Source organism: Myotis myotis, unplaced genomic scaffold (genome assembly GCF_014108235.1).
Source record: "Myotis myotis isolate mMyoMyo1 unplaced genomic scaffold, mMyoMyo1.p scaffold_m19_p_15, whole genome shotgun sequence".
In the NCBI taxonomy this organism is placed as follows: domain Eukaryota; kingdom Metazoa; phylum Chordata; class Mammalia; order Chiroptera; family Vespertilionidae; genus Myotis; species Myotis myotis.
In genome coordinates, this window is record NW_023416319.1 from 38,756,628 (window position 1) to 38,777,844 (window position 21,217).

Here is a 21,217-nt window from a genome sequence, read left to right on the forward strand (position 1 = left end):
GGTAGTACCCCAGGAAAGTACATTTCCTTTCATTAAAGATGATGAAACAGTGATAGGGGAACATCTTTTGTGATATAAACCAAGAGTAAAAATAAACCTGGAAATATGTTCTGATCACTTATTCCACAGTTTTCCAGATTGGTTCTTGCTTTTAATTCTAATATTCATTAGCTCAGTCAGGCACTAGTATTAGGCGTAAAATTCTGCATTTTTACATGAAAAGAAACTATTACATTGCTTTTGGAGTGCTTTTTCATAGTACTGTAAGTTTATTTTTTTTTATAATGAATAGGTTGTACTCATCAATGAAATGTTTCCATGATGTGTGAATGAATGGGCATCTGACCCCGTGGACCACCATAAATTTAGCTCCTCCCACTCTGACTTCTACACCAACATCAGAACAAATCATCAGAACAATTCATCACACACACAATGTCTTTTCTTTCCAAAGGGAAAAAAATGCCTTCCTCAACAAGTATTTGACATTTGCTCTAAGAGAAAGGCATATATAAGTATTCTTAGGTCACCCAAAGAACATCCCCTCAACTCTGCTCTTTCCTCTCTTCTGTTCCTGTTCTCACCATGAACCCTCCCTCCATGTTTTCTCCACACTTATCATATAAATACAGTAAATAAACTTCAAATTAATTGCTTCAGGCATGTGGTCGTTTTAATTTAAAAGACTGAGGAGCAGCAAGCACTAAATTCCATTTACCTGTATCCCAATGATAATTACTGAGCACCTGCTATGCTAAGCACCAGGAACACAGTCCCCACTCTCCTAGGGCTCCTGGCTAGTGGAGCAGGCAGACAAGCAAACAGAGGAATCCCATCTGGGATAAGAGCTCTAGAGGGGGAAATGGCATGAGAGAGATATTGCCGGGGTGTTTGCCCTTCTTTGCCAGAGGGGAGAAGAGAAAACATGGGGGAAGGAGGAAGAAAGAAGAAAACAACCACCATCAAGTATAAATAGTAATGCAATTTAATCAACTAAATAACCAAGAAATATTTGGGTTTATACAATTAAGTTTGCCCTTAAAAATGATAAAATTGAGATAATGATCTGGACAAGCTTTAAAAAAAGCTACTTACCTTTCATCTGCGTTATTTATTATAAACAAAAAAAGTCGCTTTCCACTTCACTCTTCTAACACAGAACTTACCTTGTTTTAAAATGAAAATATCTAACAGAAAGATATTAGTAACATAAGTTTTGTGTACTTGACTCCTTGAAACTGAACATGAGATTAAATCCTCAATAAGTAAAAGAGCAAGAAGACATAGAAAAGTGCAAACCTATTTTCAGTACCTTACTTGGCATATTTGATACCGGGAGTCCATCCTTTTTAAACATCTCTCTCCTCTACATAACAAAACTACACTTCCATAATAATCTCAAATAATCATTATTTTCCTAATTTTTCTTTAACTTTAAAGCGATAGACAATTTTCAAAAAGAGAATACATTTCAAAGTTATAACTCAAATTCAATGAAATATTTCATGAATGAAACTTACACTTACCTAACAAAAATATTATCCTTCAGAATTCAGTTCCATGATTATAATTTTTAAATTAAAAACAAACCTCCGTGATCACATAAAATAACAGAATTAAAGAAACTCCAGTTCTTTGTCTTTGTAATCATTGTGTCATCCCTGTCAATTTTGAATCTGCTGTTTCAGTGCAAAAAGACTATACTGTTTATTAAAGGATAGTCATTAAAGTGTGCTAATTTGAATTATATACACATATTATTAAAACAACAACTATAGCCAATTGCTTAGAATTTAGAAGAATTATGTGGAAAACATTTTACCAGTGACATTTAGAATTGGTGGTACATGGTGATAATATAAAGCAGACTGACTTTTAGTTGGTTTTATAAATTTCTAGAAACATTGTACCTTCTTCATGATTGCACCCTAGGCAGAATGCTCCCATAACTTCACCTTTGGTATGAATAGTTTTCAACCCAAATAGTTTGTAAGCCAAAGTGGAAGAAACCATAAAACCACTGCTATTTTTGTGTGACGTATGTTTATTATGTACAGAACCAGCTTCAGGGGGCTGTGAACAGAGCCCTCTGCTCAAAAAGGCCTACGTTGGCTTTTTTAAAAATTCTTTATTGTTGAAAGTATTATATATATATTATATATATATATGTCTCCTTTTTCCCCCATTGACCTCTCCCAGCCAGCTCCTGTCCCCCCAATACAGGCCCTCGCCCCCCTATTGTTTGTGTCCATTGGTTATGCTTGTATGCATGTACACACGTCCTTTGGTTTTTAATGTTCTGCTACCACAGTGTTCATATTCTTAACACCTTTACCTTTGAAGTTGTGTATTAAGCAAAGTCCCATGGGGCAATGAAGCATGTACCCTAGACTCACATGCAGGCAGAGGTCCTCAGCCTATTCTCCCACCCAGTGATTGCTGCCACCATTCACTCCTGGTAGGGTCCTTGGCACAGTCAGGGTGGGTTGGGGTTATAGGTCAAGTACACAAACACCTGTAGGGTCTGCATGCTCCCACAAGTATCCCTATGCTCTAGAGAACTTAACACTAAATAGCAAATAAAAATAACTTTCTCATGTCAACTGAGACTGTGAATAAAGGAAAAAGGTGCTCCCACCCCCTCACTCCAACCCCGCTTTTGAACAGGCTTTGCATTTTCAGTTTTGCACTGGGCTCTACAATTATGTAGCCATCCTTGTCTATATATGTGTATGAGTATGTGCATGTGCATCTGTTTGTGTTTGTATCTAAAAGAATAAAATAACTTAATCTATATGTGGTAAAATAATTATATCTATAATTTTATATATTTATGTATAAAATAAGTTTATATGTAACTTCAGGCTATTTTGGTCTATAAAGGTGAATATAATGTACAAGTACACAGATCAGGAGAGAAGAAATTCCAATACAATATAACCTTCTGAGTTTTTTATAAAGGATGCATTCCCTTAAAGAACCTTTAAGAATATATTGTATGTTAAAAATGGGGCTATTCTAGCTTAAGAAGCAGGACATGACACTATTAAATGTTCTTATTAACATAATGTACTTTACAACTCTGATTTCTAGACAAACAAGAGATTGTTGGTCAGGTGCCAAAGTCATCAAATATTAAGAACAAGGAGCTATATCAAGCATTCTGAAAAGTCCTTAAAACTCACTAATTTTAGCACATACCAACTCTTCAAATAAATTACTTATACTGAACAATCCCAATTCTTCAGTTTCACATTCAAAAAGTGATGTTTTGAAACTATTTTTATTCCATTTATGATAAGGCAGATCAACAAAACATTCCAATTATAAACCTTTCATTTTGTTGAGCTCTTCTATGTAAAAAGGCTTCATGATCAATACACAGTTGACAATGAAGACTTCCTTCATTTTAAAAATGGCACTAAGATTTGAATGTAAGACTCCACAGATGGATGTAAAATATATATATATGGAATGAATATATAATATATGAATACATAAAATCTGAAAGCAAAAGGACCTTGAAACATTTGTGCATTTGTCTAAATTTAGACAGCATTCCTAATATTCCTAAAAGATAGTTAAAACTGCCACAACTCGTAACATTTGAAAAGGGTTACGAGCCATCCGAACTAAATGAGCTCTTTTACATCTTCAAAAAATGGTCCCCGATCCCCGCAACAATGACTTCATCCGATACTATCTAAATTCTGACTTTGATATTCACCAACTTCAGTCTGAGAAGATGGTCCTTTTCTTAACCTTTTTATCCTTTAAATTGATGGACAGCTCCACGTTCCCTTCTCCAGTCCTGAATCCCTTCTTCAACTAATATTTAGTTACTATTTCAAACAAAGCAATCAAATGTCAACAACCTTCTGGTTAGATTCCATCCCTAGAAAATCCAATCTCGCCGCTACACCCTGTGAGCACCCTGAGCAGAACCCACTCAGCAAGCCAACCTGTGGAAAATCACACACTTATTTATCATTTATCACATGTTCTACAGAGAAACTCGGCACATACCCGATGTACAGAATGGGGGAAACAGTTACTCACGTTGTTCATGTACTCGGAAAGCAGGTCCTGCAGAGCCTGGCGAATGGCGTTGCACTCTGCGATGATCCGCTCCCGATGGAAATCCCTCGTGCAGGAAGAGTCGGCCAACAGAGCAGCCCCGCTGATGATGGCTTCAAGGCGTTGCTCTAGGGATGGTCTGATTTCCTCCTCAGTCACTGTCAGTGGATCCAAGACAATTAAATTCTAAAGGCAAAACACATTTGGATGGTTAGAACTTCATAACATCCTATTTTTAAGAAAAATAAATATCATTTTGGTTTCAGCTTCAGAAGTCAGATGTGGTAATAAAGAAAATTGCATTTTTACTGCCTCCCTCAGTTTACGCATAATTCTATGTGGCAATAATTCTTCAGGGGAGTGACAAAAACTGTACAATTATGAGCACTGGTTCTAATATCAGACAGATCTGTGTTCAAATCTTGCCTTTCCCGCTCATCAACAGTGTGAGCTAACTCAGGGGTCTTAGGTACTCTGAGCCTCACCTTCATGATCTGTAAAGTTTTAATATTAACATTGTGTGCCTCATTTTGTAAGAACAATGTGAATGCTTGATACAGTGCGTGGCACATTATTATTTACAATACTCACCTTTAAATAGAACTTCATTGTTCACATAATATTTTCACATATATAATCAAACCCTGACAACACTATAAAGAAGTGGGCAGCAAAGATATTGTTAAATTGATGATAAATGACTAAGACTGTTTCACCCAAGGTCACTGAGAAAATAATGGTAAAGTTCAGACAAATATCCAGGTCTAATAATATCTAATTCAATATTCATGTCATTACACCTTACTATAAATCATACACTCTAATTAACTTTAACACTAACATATCAAAAAGAATTTTGAATTGTAATTATTTATTGAAAAAGTAAGACTCCATCTTTCTGTTGATCTATTATAACTTCCAGCTATTCCTACTATTGAAAATTGGCATGGTATTTTTAAGGTTTCCATTAGATATAAGTCTCCAAGCAAAAGAAGTCAAGATAATCTATAGTCTCTGAAGAAAAGATGAAAGGTGTGAGGGTCTAGGGATTCTTTATTAAAACAGAGAGGAAGCTTTTCCAAAGTTTAGGCATAATGTGGCAATTAGAGAAAGAGTTAGTATCGAATAAAAGCTCTATGAAAAATCCTTAACATAAAATGGATACATATAATAATCTTCAAATACTAGTATATAGTTGACAATGAAGATTTCAAATGTGTGTGCATGTATAAGTCTATACACACACAATAAACATCATTGATATTTAGAGTATATAATCATATAATTACATTTTAAATATACACATATGTAGAGAGAGTTCTATGTATATTGTGTATGTGTGTGTATAAAATCTTAAATTGATCATTGCACTATATTACATTATGATAAATATCTGGGAATCAAAAGTAGTCAGGATTAAATTTTAAAAGCTATAATTCCAGGAACAGGCTAGGAGGAGAAAATTATTACAGAAACAGAAATAATTTTAAAGCAATAAGAAAAAAAATATTAGTACTACGTAATGTTCACATATTATAGAATATAAAATATAAACTCAGTTTCTATTCAAACTAAACTCAGTTTAGTTTCAAAAAGGAAATAAAGTTTACAAATGCCAGATTTAATATTTTTGTTATCCAATGCATAATCTTTTAGATGAGACAATAATCCAACTATGGGCTTGGCCATCAGTCAAGGATTCACTTACATTTAAATCTACCTCCTTATTTCACGTGTCATTTTTACCGTATCTTCCTTTGGCTCACTAACTTAGTACACACATTCCACTCCAATGTCCATAACAATAATTAATCCAATTAAAATCTTGTTTGAAAATGTCTCCACTGTGATATCATCACTAAGAAAAGACACTGAGGGCAACAGAATTGCTTTGATTGCTCAAATGCAATCAGAAGTGACAGGAACAGTTAACATGTCTCCAGCATTGTAATGATACAAAAAGTTAATTAAACTTCAAATCTGCTCACCTATAATAACTGCAAGAAGAAACTAGTAATTTCAGGACATGATTTTATGTCAGAAAACAGACTCTCTTCTAGGATTAAGTCATATCATTTCCTGCTCTATAGGGCCATTCCTCAAACTCTCTAGCCTTTGGATTTTCACTTGCATGACATTTAAGATTTTCCAGGCTCATCTGCACTGAAACCATGGCCTGCTCTGACATCTGACACCCCCACACATGCCTCTTGATTCCTCTTTGACTACTGTCCTCCTATTCCCATTCAATAACAGTTTTCACTAACCTTGTCATCAAATCAATAAAAAGGTATGTTTTTTTAAAAGTAACTTGAATGTCCTATGAAATACCACTGGGTGTTTGAGACCTGCTGAAATTAATAACTATCTCTTAAGGCCTTCAGTAAGATGATGAAATAAGAATATCCATACCTCATACCCCCACAGAAACCGGGTTTCACAATGACTTATGAATGAGAATGCCTTTAAGAAAGCCTGGGAGTATAGCTGAGAGGTTCCTGCACACCAGTGGAGCAAAAAATAAATAAAAGAATAGAAGCACTGACAAGGATAAGAACAGTCATCCCTCTTCCAAGGCCAAAAGAGACTGTGGTGGCCAGTATTTCCCCATGGGAGAAAGTGAGGGCAAAGTGAGCACTCCTCTTCCCCAGACTTGTGGGATGCTGCCCAAGAAGCCCATTTCCATCTCTTCTCACCCATAACATTGAGAGGACTGGAACAGCTGAATAATTTTAGGATAGGGAAGAGCAGAGAAAAGGGTAGAAGCTCACAGCAACCAATACATGGATCTCAACCAGCAGCAGATCCTACTAATTGTATAGCAGATTCCAGCAAGAGCCCCATCATCAAATCCAGTAGGACCCCTAACTGAAGACTCTACAAGTAGGTGGTGTACACCCCCAGCACTTCATGCACCACACCCTGCTGTAGCCAACCCCATAATCCCCTGCAGATGATGTACTCAAGTTCCACAGACAGCATATAAATACTAGCATCCAGCTGGATCTTTTAGATTGGCAGAGAGTACACAACATTAAACACTTCAGGGCATTACCCTAGGGGAAATTAGTAGGAGGCTCCCAGCACCCAGCCTGGGTTTGTGGTATCAAGAGAAGGCACACAGTCTAAGATTTCCCCCTCAAGGGGAACAAGAGGAATGGGGCAGCAGCATTGATAGAAAAAAAACATCTGAGAGACTAAAGTATCTCTAGCTTGGCTCCCTGAAGCTAGTTAGGAAAGAGTTGAGGAAGTGACTGCTTCTTCAAATGTAAATATAACAGTGTCAGGTTTCAAAGGACCTGAAGAATCAAGGAAATATGATATCACCAAAGAAACAAAACAAACTCCAGTAGCTGTTCCCAAAGAAATGCAGATTTAATAATTGCCTTGGAAAAATCAAAATAATTCAAAATTCATTTTTAAAAAGTTTAGTGAGAAAAGAGAAAACAGAGAGCCCTAACTAGTTTGGCTCAGTGGATAGAGCATCGGCCTGCAGACTGAAGGGTCCCGGGTTCGATTCTGGTCAAGGACATGTACCTTGGTTGCAGGCACATTCCCAGTAGGGGGGTATGCAGGAGGCAGCTGAACGATGTTTCTCTCTCATTGATGTTTCTAACTCTCTATCCCTCTCCCTTCCTCTCTGTAAAAAAATCAATAAAAAAAGAGAGAGAACAGAGATACACAACTCAACTAAATCAGGAAAACAATACATGTACAAATAAGAAGTTTAACCAAGAGACAGGAATCATAAAAAGAACCAAACAGAAATGCTGGAGCAGAATAATACAATGACTGAACTGCAAATCCACTAGAGAGGTTCAACAACAGACTAGAACATTCAAAAGCAAGAACCAACGAACTTAATGACAGATAATTTGAGTTATGTAGTCAGAGGCATACAAAAAATTTCAAGTAAAAAAAGCCTACTGGACTTATGGGACACAATCCAAAAAAAAAAAAAAGTATATAGTCATATGTTGCATAAAGATGCTTCAGTGCTTTAGTCAATGATAAACCACATATACAATGGTGGTCCCATAAAAGCACAATAGAGCAGGAAAATTCCTATTACCTAGTTACATTGTAGCTACGATAACATTACATGAAATGCATTACACATATGTTTGTATTGATGCTGGTTCAAACAAACCGAACAGCGGAATGACCATCCGGACGACCTGGACGACCACCCGGGACCACGCTATGACACCCACTGGCGCCAGGCCAGCCAAGGTGGGTGCAATGTGATTGGTTGGAGGCCCGGCCATCACCCCATGATCGTTCCGCAGAGGGAGGCTCAGGCCACCGGCCTGCAGGGCAATCAATCGGGGGGCTCCACAATCACCCCAAAGAGAGAGGCCCAGGCCACTGACCAGTGGGCTGTGGCGGGTGAGCAGGGCCTCCCTCTGTGAGGGAAACCCAGGTCCCGGGTGCCTGCTGGTGACTGGAGGAAAGCCGGGGTACCGGGTACTTGCTGGCAGCCGTAGGGATGCCCAGGTCCTGGGTGTCAGAGGGAAGCCGGTGCCGGCAGCCGGGGGAAGGAAGTCCTACTCTTGCAGTAATTTCATGCATCGGGATTCTAGTCCTATATAATAATAGCCTAATATGCTAAGTGCCTGGCTGTCCAGTTGTCCGTTCAACCAATCAAAGTGTAATATACTAATGATATGCTAAGGCAGATAAACCAATTGCTATGACGTGCACTGACCACCAGGGGGCAGATGATCAACACAGGAGCTGCCCCCTGGTGGCCAGTGCGCTCCCACAGCGGGAGTTCCGCTCAGCCAGAAGCCAGGCTCATAGCTGGCGAGCGCAGCTGCAATGGCAGGAGCCTCTCCAGCTTACATGGGAGCGCTAAGGATGTCCAACTGCCAACTTAGGCCCGCTCCCTAAGCCATCAGTCGAACATTTCCTGAGGCCTTCCAGACTGCAAGAGGGCATAGGCCGGGCTGAGGGGACCCCCCACCCCCCCAGACCCAGTGTACGAATTTCGTGCACCAGGCCTCTAGTTATGATATAAAATACTTCAGATTGTGAACAAGGCTTTGGCCATGCCTGATCAGAACATGTAAGAAGTTAAAAAAATATATCTTAAACAAGCTGAAGCAGAAAATCAATATGGTTGGAAATAGTTTTCTGTGTTTTAATAAACATGATGTAATAAATCTTACTTATCATTCACACACTTTATATTCTATGATGAGACTGATCCGATTTACATTCAAAACACAAAAAATCTTACACCTATTCTCCAAAGTGAAATTGCCTATCAAAAGAGATGTAGCTATAATTATAATCAAGTACCAACATTCTTCACAAAAATACATGCTACGCCTCAAGTTGCGAGCAGCAAAAATAATAACCACATAGCAGAAATGGGTTTCTCAAGCAACCACATTATCAATCTTCAGAGTGAGTGATAAAAAATGGAACAAAATTTCTCCTTAGATTATGAACAGAAAATGCTACTGAGAGAACTCACAGGCTCTCCTTTGTCTAGTATATCCCTTATTTTAATGCATTTCCACTTAAATAAACTAAAGAATAGAAGCTTTAGGTATAAAAAAATATATAAAAGAAGGAAAAATGTGGGCAATAAACTATAAATTAGCCAGATGATCAACACATTATTTGTGCTATTTTGGTAAATTAGTGTGATTTACAAAAAAAGTTAACTACATATTCAGCTATATTGTCAAAATGTATATAACTCACATTCTGTTATGTATTAATTAATATAACAGAAAAATATAAAGTATCTTAGAAACACATTCAATATACTTATAAAATAAATTGGATATGCAGTTTCCCTTAAAAAATTTTTTCCTAAATAATAGTTATAGAACATTCAAATACCCACTGAATATTATGATAGTGGTTATACCAGGACACCAATAAAAATATCAATCTATTTCATCAGAGATAGTAACCTTTCTCCTGGGCATACTTCCTTCAGAGTTCAGCAATTTGATCTATGCATAGCACTACATCATGAATTGTTATTATCTGGTTATATAAGAAATAAAATAAACTTTTAAGAATTCTTCTAATTTCAAAATCTCTGTTTAAAAGAATTGTAACATAAACATTTCCAGGAGGATGATTATTTTGTTGTAATATTAAATATAATATTGAATGAATCTCAATAGATCTTCTTACCAGAAGAATATTGCTAACTAAGGCAATAAATATAGTTTAATTAAGGAGCAAGTTTAGTTTTTGTTATTATCTACCTGTTTACATGTTTGTTTTATCTCTGCTCATGGTCCATTTGCAAACCATGTGTAAAAAATCCTAAAATGAATGAATTTAGAGAAAATATAGATAATTTTTATAGACAATAACATCACAAAAATAAAGCATACACTCTCATATTCGTAATTCTCTCAGTAAGTAATATCATGTATGTCCCGCCTTCTATGTCCATGCATTTCACTGATTGTAAACCTAATTGAATATAAATCTGCAAAATTTAAAGAAACATTTGAATAGTGCCTGCCATTTCCAAGGTTTATGTCAGCGCGTATGCCTGTGGAGTTCTCCCAGAAAACAACTCATTGGCAATGGGAAGAAGAGATACAAATAGGACAATTGGAAAAAATAAGTAACCCCATTTGTGTTCTATTTTCATTTCATTCTACCTTTACTTCTGTCTATAATTATATCCTTTGGGAGAAATAGCAGGCTAAGTACAAGCCCTGGATTCATAAGGACTGTAAATGGTAGAGCACAGAAGACAAGAGTAGCTAATGCAGCACAGCCATGCCTAATAACTGTAAACTCTCACAGTTGCATCTGAAAAATGATGAGCGCTAGGTGGTAACAATTTCTTAATAACAGCACCCTTCAGGTGCTCTTTCTGTGCTCCCTGCCTCCTTCCTCTGTTTGCTAGAGTGCTACTATTCAAAGATTGTAGAGATGATATTCTGAATATTTTGTAGTTACAACCAACAAAGATATTCTTGGCATGAGAAGGATTAAGAATCTGCTCTTTTCCTGGAGTTGAATACATAGTTAGAAATAAGTTATCTCAAATGTTTCTAAGTAATTTTCTAGTTAACTGGGGTTAAAGAAAAAAATAACTTTGCTCTAGTCCAGTGGTTCTCAACCTTGGCTGCACATTAGAATCACCTGGGAATCTTTTTAAAATCCTGATTTCTGGGCCTCATCCTCCGGAGATTCTGTTTCTTTGTTATGGGGTGGGGCCACAACATTAGTAACAAAGAAACAGAATCTCCGGAGGATGAGGCCCAGAAATCAGGATTTTTAAAAGATTCCCAGGTGACTCTAATGTGCAGCCACGGTTGAGAACCACTGCTCTAGTCATTGTGTTTGAAAATCTATCTTTAGAATGTATTCACCTGTAAGTGCCACAAAATAATCATTTTAGATTCTTTATAAAGACCACAGTCTTGATAAGAAATTGGGATAAAAATTGTATTGGCAGTATACTCTAGGGTACTGTGCAAAAGAACTTTCTGATGATGAAAATGCTCTGTATCTACAATGGCCAATACTAGCTTCACGTAACTATTAAATACTTAACGTGTGGCTAATACAACTGAGGAACTGAATTTTTAAATTTACTTCATTACGATTTATTTAACCTTAAATTCAAATAGCTACATGAGACAACTGGCTATTATATTACACATCACAGCTTTGGAAACTGCTTTTCATTTTATTTTCCATAACATAAGATTCTTTTTGTTATGATAGCCTCTTAGCAGCATTTTACTAGATAAAAGGTAGTGATGGCCCCTACGTTTAGGAGAAAGAACCCAATATCTCTCTACTGTCATTTGTTGCTTAGAAAAACTCCCCTACAAAATAAACCCACCAAAGGGGCCTATATCTATACCAAAAGTGGTTGGTTGATTGAGATTAAAAGCACTATTTTCCTAAACGGGTATCTTTGGAGAAAGCACTGGGGTAGGATAGAATTTAATGCCGTTGGTCAGTAAGGCCTTACTTTATGGGGTTCTTCCCCTGATGACCAGCTGGGAATGAATTAAAAGAGAGAGAGGCAGCTCCAGAGAATATGAATCACTATGTGGAAGGTTGGGAAGCCAGTCTTGGGTGGCTAGGATGCAGATACTGGGAATCGGTGGGAGAAAAGGGATCAGATAACCTGAGAAAAACGAATTCTGAAAGGAATGATGGGAAGGACGGTCAAAGACAGCATTCACTAGTCCACGGTTTAATCCATTATGCTCCCCTTGATATCCTTCTCCTGTTTTCATTTTCGGGTATTGCTGGTGCTGTTCCTAACAGATGTGTACTTGGAAAGGTCAGACTCTGGCTTAATGTTCTTTCCAAATTAAGAATACCTGTAGAAACAACTAATGAATTATGCACTTACCACTGTTCCGGTATTTTTACTTTGTTGGTTATATAATGACATCCTCAAAAATTGGTCAGGAAAATGTTAAACCAAGAGCGCTCCTTCTGCTATTATTTGATCTTCTGCGGATTTTTACCAAGGGCCTTACTTTTTCCCTTGGTGCTTAATCCACCTGATTTAGATTTTTTTATTTTATTAAGGAACAAGAACATATAAAAGACAAGAAGGAGGAGGAGAGGGGAGAGGAAATGGAAGGAAATGCAAAGAAGGTAAAGGGGAAGAGGGAAGGATGGGGAGGAAAGTTGAGGAGGGGACTGAGAGGAATGGAGAGAAACAGTAGAGAAAGTGAGAAGAAAGAGTAGAGAGAAGTGAGAAGCAGCAGCGGTTTTGTGAAGCTCTCCTGCCGTGCACACTGGCAATCATGATTCAGCAGAACTTTTAGGTGATAAGGGAATTATTACAAAAGTACTTTAAAATGCAGCCTCCAAAATCCAGCTTTTATCATTTTAGATGTTAAGAGGCAACTGTTTTTTTTTTTTTAATTTTATAACCTGCAGATGCTTAACACATACCTTTCTGAACGTTACAGCAGTCTCATAGCTTTGGTAAGTGCGTGCAGAACAATATTAAAAATAAAATTAATGTTAAAAGAATGCATCTACATAACCGGAGTTTTTCAATTAGATATTGATCTTATGCAATGTGATATGCAATTAAAGAGCATAAACTATATACCTTAATCAATACATAATGCCATGAAGGAAAATTCCATCGCTGGACTCCAGACTTTTCTAATCAGGGTGCCATAAAACACTAGTTTTCCCTTATGACTGCCAAGCAAAACTGTGGTGAGGACTCATTGTCCCTTTTCCTTGCAATCAGAGGGAAATGTAATTGAATACGCAGGCCAAGATTAGAGCTTGGAAGGAGTGTCTCATCCAGAGAAACTAGCAGGGGTACATATCAGGACAGCTAATGGGAGGGGAGAATCAGGTGCCAATGAAACTAATTTAGGTTAGAAGTAAACAGGATTGCTTCTCTGTATTCTGGAGGAGAAATTATTAGAATTAAAGGGTTTTCAATTTAACTTCAATGCAGCCATGCCTGCTATTTCCTTATTTGAAGAGCTGGCGGGTATTGGGGTGGGGGAGAGTGTGGAACTTTCAAAATATCCTCGGGAACTACATGAATCAAAAGGAAACGGGAGCCCTGGATGGTGTTGCTAAGTGGTTAGAGCGTTGGCCCGTGACCCAAGGGTCAAGGGTTCAATTCCCGTCAAGGGCACATACCTGGGTTGCAGATTCAATTCCCAGCCCCTGTAAAGGACACATGTGGGAGTCAACCAATCAATGTGTCTCTCTCACATAGATGTTCCTTTCTTTCTCTCTCTCTCTCTCTCTCTCTCTCTCTCTCTCTCTCTCTCTCTTTTTCTCTCTATCTCTGTCTCTTTCTTTCTCTCGCTCTCTCACTCTCCCCCACCCCATCCCTCCATATCTTCCACTCTCCCTAAAAATCAATGGAAAAAATATTCTCAGTGAAGATTAACAACAACAACAACAAAAGGAAATGGGAAATTCTTTCTATTGATGAAAAGAGTAGAGCATCCAACATCGCAATTTAGGGGTACTTTTTTTAAAAGGTAAAGCATTTTTATGCTCCCCACAAAAAGCACAAAATTCCACCAGTGGCAGGGTCCTCGGTTAATACAGCACCTGTATCAGCACTGAACGTGATTCTCTAAACATCGGTGGTCCCAAGGAGGCTCTCTGCTAAATGGTTAGCTGTTTGCTAAAGGTAAGGCGATCGCATCTCCAAATCCATTCATGATGAGGGCCAGTGAATGGGGGTCTACAGACTATCAAAACGGGGTCATGTATACATTTTTCATTCACCTATTCAATGACAGCTGTTACATAAACACCATACACATTATACCTAATTACAATATTTTAAGCTCTATGTTTAAAGTAGGACTATACAGACTTAAAAATTCTTTAATATTAGAAAATGTCAAATAAAAGTCTATTATCACTGCCTTCTGTATGATGTGTCTCATCTATTCTCAGCAAGAGGTTAATTGACCTTAACCAATGCTCTCTGTCTCTGGGGTTACTCACCTGATGGCTCTGTTTATTACACTGACTCATCCATCACCATCATTCCCACAAGCCCCTGGCCTTCCTCCCTCTCTGTAAGGCTCACCTTATATACTAGCCCAATAGTCAGATGATTAAGATAGAAATGTGAGAAGAAAAATATGGTCAGATTCATTCAAGGCATTGAAGAAGCCACTGTGCCTATTAGAGACAGCATGGTTTCCATGTGAAGCAAGTAAGATTAACCTACCTCCCACAATGCAACTACCTCTCTTCAAAGCTCATGGCTACTGGCAGGCAGCTTAACAAATATAACCTCCCACAGCTGCCTGACAGACCCATGCATCTGTGCTGTACACATTTGCTCAGGGTGCTTTTCCATCTGCGGGAAGTGACATATGCCATTTGATTGGCTAATAGTAGGCTTGGAGAAGAGTCAGAGAGAGTGTTGGCAGTCACCTCATATCTGTTCATTGCTTTTCATTTATTCCCCTTTGCTCTGGGGCTTCTGGTCTCTGCTCTTTTGGAAACTGCCTGCTATATTATTCATTTAACTTCAAGTGGCCATTTTTGGCTACAACGCTGGGATTTTGTGAACATATAATTTGCACTTAGTCCAAACCATGTATATGTCCGTAATCAACCAAAATTAGCAGTTTTTATTTTAATTGCAATTCTTTCTTGGATTTCACACATTAAAAGTGAGCTGAGATTAGGTGATGGGCACTAAGGAGAGTGCAAGGAAATCTGCAAGTAGCCGAAGGATGTGGGCAGGACCAGCCACAGGATGTGAGGGCTCAATGCAAAATGGAAATACAGGGCCCCTCGTTTAACACCTATTCAGAATTAAAAACAGCTACTTCAGATAATGAAACCAACACCAGACCCTTCTAACCATGGGGCGCTAGGCACAAGTTGTAGGCCCAGGAAGAAAGCCCAGATTTGTAGAAGAAAATATGAGACATTTTTGCCATTCCTTAACTACTGAGCATACTTACTATAGAAACTCATACACTGGCAATATTTTCTTCACAATCAACAGTATCTTCAACCAAAGTTTCTGCTTAGGATTTTAAAACATTGTGGGGGGTGTTTTTTTTCCCCCCACAAGCCCCTGGCCTTCCTCCCTCTATTACTAGAAAACATGCTTTGAAATTCTAATTAAAGGATAAAGTTTAGTAAAGTTTCAAAATATAATCACCCGCCACCTCTCTTGCTTTTCCAAATCTACTGTAAATACTAAAATGAAAAAAAAATAAAAAATAAAGCACTGAGATGATGACTCCATGGTTGGATTTAGGCAACCCTAAATCTCAAATTTGGCAGTGAACACCAGCCACTAACAAAAGCTATAGGTGCCAAACTCTAGGAATAGCACGGCCACTGAACACGGTTCTCCATAAAGAGCAGTAATCAACATCCTAAGGAGCAAGGCATGGCACTAACCAAATTTTATCAAATTGTGTTTTAAAACTAAGAACTCTAGCCCTAACCCGTTTGGCTCAGTGGATAGAGCGTCAGCTTGCGGACTCAAGGGTCCCAGGTTCAATTCCGGTCAAGGGCATGTACCTTGGCTGCAGGCACATCCCCAGTTAGAGGGTGTGCAGGAGGCAGCTGATCGATGTTTCTCTCTCATCGACGTTTCTGACTCTCTATCCCTCTCCCTTCCTCTCTGTAAAAAAATCAATAAAATAGATTAAAAAAAAAAAAACCTAAGAACTCTAGCTGATGTGGCTGTAGCTGTGGCTGAGTATTGGACCATGCACCAAGAGGTTACTGGTTCGATTCCCGGTCAGGGCACGTGCCCAGGTTGTGGGCTCAATTTCTGAAGGCCAGGTGCAGGAGGCAGCTGATTGATGATGTTTCTCTCTCATGGATGTTTCTATCTCTCTCTCCCTCTCTCTCTCTCTCTAAAATCAATAAAAACATATTTTTTTAAAAAAAAAGAGAACTCTAAATTTTTCATCCTTCCATACTTTGATGAGAGCAAAAACAAATTCCTCCAAATTAAAGCTGAAATTCACATGACTAAACACCAATAAATATTTTTCTAAATGTTTTAAATGTAAGAAATAGGTTAAAAACTCTCATGGGATACTTCTCTTTTCTTGATTTCAGCTTATTCTTAGGACATTTCTCAAATAAGCACCAATCCATTTTTACACAGTGCTTTGTCCGACACATTGACTGTGCTAGATATAAAGTTTGCTCCATGGGACAGAGACAAAGTGGCCAGAATGGACACCTTTACATAGTAAATATAACCTTCCAAAGGTTTTGTGATAATCCAATTAGTAATCATATCTACAGCTCTCAGAAGGAACCATAGATATCTCTACTTAAATAGAGCTAGCAGCTAGAAAACCCTCTGGACTTGGAATGTTAACTAATGCTCTTTAAGGAGTAGTTATGTTAATAGTAAATTGCTTATTTCACTTCACAATTATATATATATATAATATATATATATATATTATATATATATTATATATATATATATATATATATATATATATATATATTTGTGTTCAAATTATTTCCCCTCATAAAATCCCAAAACTATATCTGAATGCTCAGAAGCTTATAGTAATTTCTTTTTGGCTGTTTCCCTCGCTTTGTATCATAATGTCCTTCTCCAAGTCAGTTCGTTTCCTACGGGGGGTAAGAAACCACCACTCTTCTAAGGGTAGATGGAAAGGGGCCACATGCTGACCTGACTAGCTCAAGGAAGGCCTGTGTGGCCGCCTTGCAAACTCTAGAGACCTAAAGTAACCACAAAGCATGGTCTGAGATTAAAACTTTTTAACTAAAAGTGTGTGGCAGGTAGTCATGTCCTAGGCTAGATTCTTCCCTGACAAAAGTCAGTCTTTACCTTAACTAAGCCTGTCTGTTGTCTTTTGCATGAATGGTAACATATCACTGGAATGTCAGGGTAACTTATAACTTCCGTTTTTCCAGACCTCTCAGGCCACAGCCAATGCACCAGGGCTCCAGGACAGAGACCACAAATGCCTTCATTGTTATTGTTATCATGTTAATTGTTGACTGCTAACTATCCTGCACCCACCTAAGTACAAGAAGTGTGTGCCTATCATTTTACTTTTTATCCAATCCCGTAGGGTTTCCTCTCTGCTTTCTCCAGCCTCCCTAATCTATCGCCAGTGGATTTCATGTAACTCCCTCACGTCTCTTCCTTTGATTGTAATGTATAAAACAAGGTTAAAAACTGCAATTCTCCGGAGCAGTATCTCAATATGTTGAGATTCTGCTTCCTGGTAATTGTCCACAGTTTGGCTCAAATAAACTCACAATAATTCTTTAGAGGTTTGAATGTTTTTTATGTCAACACAAGCATAGGTCCATTTGATGTCTAAGCCACTGTGAGCCACTCCCGTTTCTCACCCTTCATAATCACTACAACTGTTAATTCTTCCTTTTTTATTTTTATTTTTCTTTATATTTTTATTGATTTCAGAGAGGAAGGCAGAGGGAGAGAGAGATAGAAACATCAATGATGAGAGAGTCATTGATTGGCTGCCTCCTGCACACCCCCTACTGGGGATGGAGCCCATAATCTGGGCATGTGCCCTTGACTGGAATCAAACCAGTCTGCAGGCTGACACTCTATCTACTGAGCCAAACCAGCTAGGGCAATTCTTCCTTTTTTATATCTATCTCTTTCCTTTCACTTCAACTACCCTACTTTTAGTCCTTCTTACCTCTTACTGGAAATATTACTGAAATCTTTGGTTCTTCTTATTTCCATCCATCTAAACTTGCAAAATACTCCGCACAACATGACTGGTTAATCTTCCTACCTCATCTATTTCATTTTCTCCTTTCCCTAATCAAATATTTCTCCCTTAATAAAGTTCACATTTCTGAGCTTGACATTCAGTGTGGTTCCTCCAAATTTGGTTTTCAAAGCAGATTATCTACCATTCTCCTGCTGCAGATAGCACAGTACAGTGTTTAGGAGCATCAGCAAGGAATTCCAATTTCATTATTGCAGAGAAGGAACAATATTAGCCCTCTCTTTAAAAGAGGAAAAAATGAATTTAGGAATGGATTTCCCTAAGAAGGAAACAAGCTTTTGTTAAAAGGAAGTAATTTTTTTCCCAGATAAGTACTATGAAAAAATGCAACAAATAAGAAAACTGAATTTATAAGCTCTTACACTGATTTATGGATTAATCAAACTGACATGATAGTCCCAATTCCGTTCTGCTATTCATCCTTAATGATGTGTTCCTGTAGTTTTCCTGTCAGTCCCTATAAAAAGATAAGGACTCTCCAGGTGGTAAATCATCTTTTTAAAGAGTCCCCATGTACCCACCCAAATGCAAATCTTTGTTCAGGCATTCAAGTTTATAAAACCCCTTTTATATAACTGAAAAGTCATTAAATGTCCTATCACAGTTCTTCCCATACTTCAAGACTCACCTTCAAGACTTCCCTCTCCATAAAGCCTTCCCTCATTGCTTCTTGCTAGATTATAAGAGTCTTGAGAATAGAGCCCGAAATGTTTCTGATTCAACAAACATAGAACAGGTACTATGCTAGGAATTTATCCCTCAGTATATACAGACACCACCTCTGAAATAATATACAAAGAATCAATGAAAAGTGCTTGTTTCTGGGGGAAACTAAAGATAAGTCTGGAAAAAAGATATCTAGGGAAAAAAGGGAAAGAGGCTGCCCTCACCCTTTTCTTTCATCATTTATTTTTAGAAAATTTGTTATTATCATTTTTTTTTTACTCTGTGCCTTCGAAATGTATGCAAATATTTTTAAAAGCCAAAGGAGCTTTTTGCCAGCTTTTCCACCCAGGAAAGTTGTTCTCAAGGACCTGGGCGCCATCTCTTTAAAATGTAATCATCAACCCTGGTTGGTTTGGCTCAGTGGATAGAGCATCGGCCTGAGGATTGAAGGATCCCAGGTTCGATTCCAGTCAAGGACACATACCAGGGTTGCAGGCTCGATCCCCAGTAGGCGGTGTGCAGAAGGCAGCCAATCAGTGATTCTCTTTCATCATTGAAGTTTCTATCTCTCTCTCCCTCTCCCTTTCTCTCTGAAATCAATAAATAAAATAAAATAAAATGTAATCATCAAGGAAGACAGTGCTTCTATCTCCCAGTTTCCACGGAAGGATCAGAGCCTAACTTCCCTGCGCACCTGGCTCCAAGCTGCAAACCTACTTCTGTCATAAAGATATAGTACGTTTAATTTCCTATGAATAAAGGCCCTAACTATACAGATTGTCATTCCAATTACCAAGTTAATTTAGGATGAACTGTATGCAAAAAGGTACTGTCGGGTCCACTTCTTTTACTTGTTTACTGTTTATCTTGAGAATGTGTGTTGGGTTTTATCTGCTTAGCTATATAAAAGGGGATATTTCTTTCTATATCTGCTATCTCTTTAGCAGTTTGCCTGTGATTCATATCACATTCTGGTTTAATGCTGACTTGATAATAAAACTTTTCTTTCTCTTCTACTTTTGTGAAGAGATTTTCTGGATTGGCAGAAGATGTTGCTTTTAGTTTTATTTCCCTAAAATTACTAGATGTCATTGGATCATATAAATTTGTAAATGTGCACATATATTAACTTCTCAATAATAAACTGAAAGAACAAATTAAGAGGTGATGAGGAAGGAAAGTGCGAGAGATAAAGGGTAAGGAAGAACAGAAGAAGGGAGGGAGGGAGGAAGAAAAGAAAGAACAAATTGATGGTAATACTCAAGAGAAATTCCACTTACAGGGAGGGAAAAGGCTTAAAAAGAAAACCTAAATCTAACACAACTCTAGGTTCAGAGGCTTTAGCAATCGAACATCCTTTCTGCTCAGTAATAAAGGGTAGGACATTTAAGCCAATATCCCACTCTCAGAAAATAATTGACTCAGCAACTGGCCCAGGCTGGAGTCACCAGTTAATTAGACTGGGGTTCTCAACTTTTACTGTGTCCTGCACCCCACTGGCAGTCTGGTGAAAACTAAACCCTCTTCTAAAAGCACTTATCCTAACGCATAAAATAAAAGGCAATTCCATTAATGGTTATAAAAATATTTTTAATTTGTCATATTAATCCATGAAATAAGATCTAGCACTGGACCTAATAACATAGTAGTAACAAACAGAAATGATACTTTGCACACCTGTAATGTGGTATGAAAATATCTGCAATTGCTACTGGTAACAAAGTCTTAGGTGTTGCCATCAATACTGTGGTTTATCACCTATATTAATAATTAAGCAAAATGCTAAATTTCAGATTGAATTTTGAAATAAAGATCTAGTATTTTCCCACTGAAGTTCACAGACACCTGGATTCTATACACGGATCCCCATGAACTTCAGATTAAAAGGCCCGAGAGAGTTGTAACATTAGATCCCAGAGTGGCTCCTACATAAGCTAATGTCAGCCACAAAGGACAAGAAGCTCTGCTCCAGGAAAACAAAAGACTTTCTTGGACTAAAGGAGAGCCTACATCTCCTTCCTCTCCTTCCCCCAGTAGTAACAATTGTGCTAATTGTTAATAAGGACCTACAATGACTACGAGGACATTATATGAATGCTATAAAGCACACTGTAGCTACTAATACTATACAGTCTATGAACGGTTCTCAACAAGAAACAGGCATAAGAAGGATCACCTGGGGAGCCTGGTTCTTAAAAAAGATTCACGACCCGCCCTGG

The 21,217-nt window shown here is 37.9% G+C and overlaps 1 protein-coding gene across 1 annotated transcript in view; it reads right to left on the reverse strand.

The window, feature by feature from the left end:
* CTNNA3 (catenin alpha 3) overlaps positions 1–21,217 on the reverse strand; it is a 1,292,302-nt gene that overhangs the window by 978,646 nt on the left and 292,439 nt on the right. Inside the window, exon 7 of the mRNA XM_036336865.1 lies at positions 4,060–4,263. Coding sequence (XP_036192758.1) covers positions 4,060–4,263 — 204 coding nt within the window. The remainder of the gene's footprint in view (positions 1–4,059; positions 4,264–21,217) is intronic.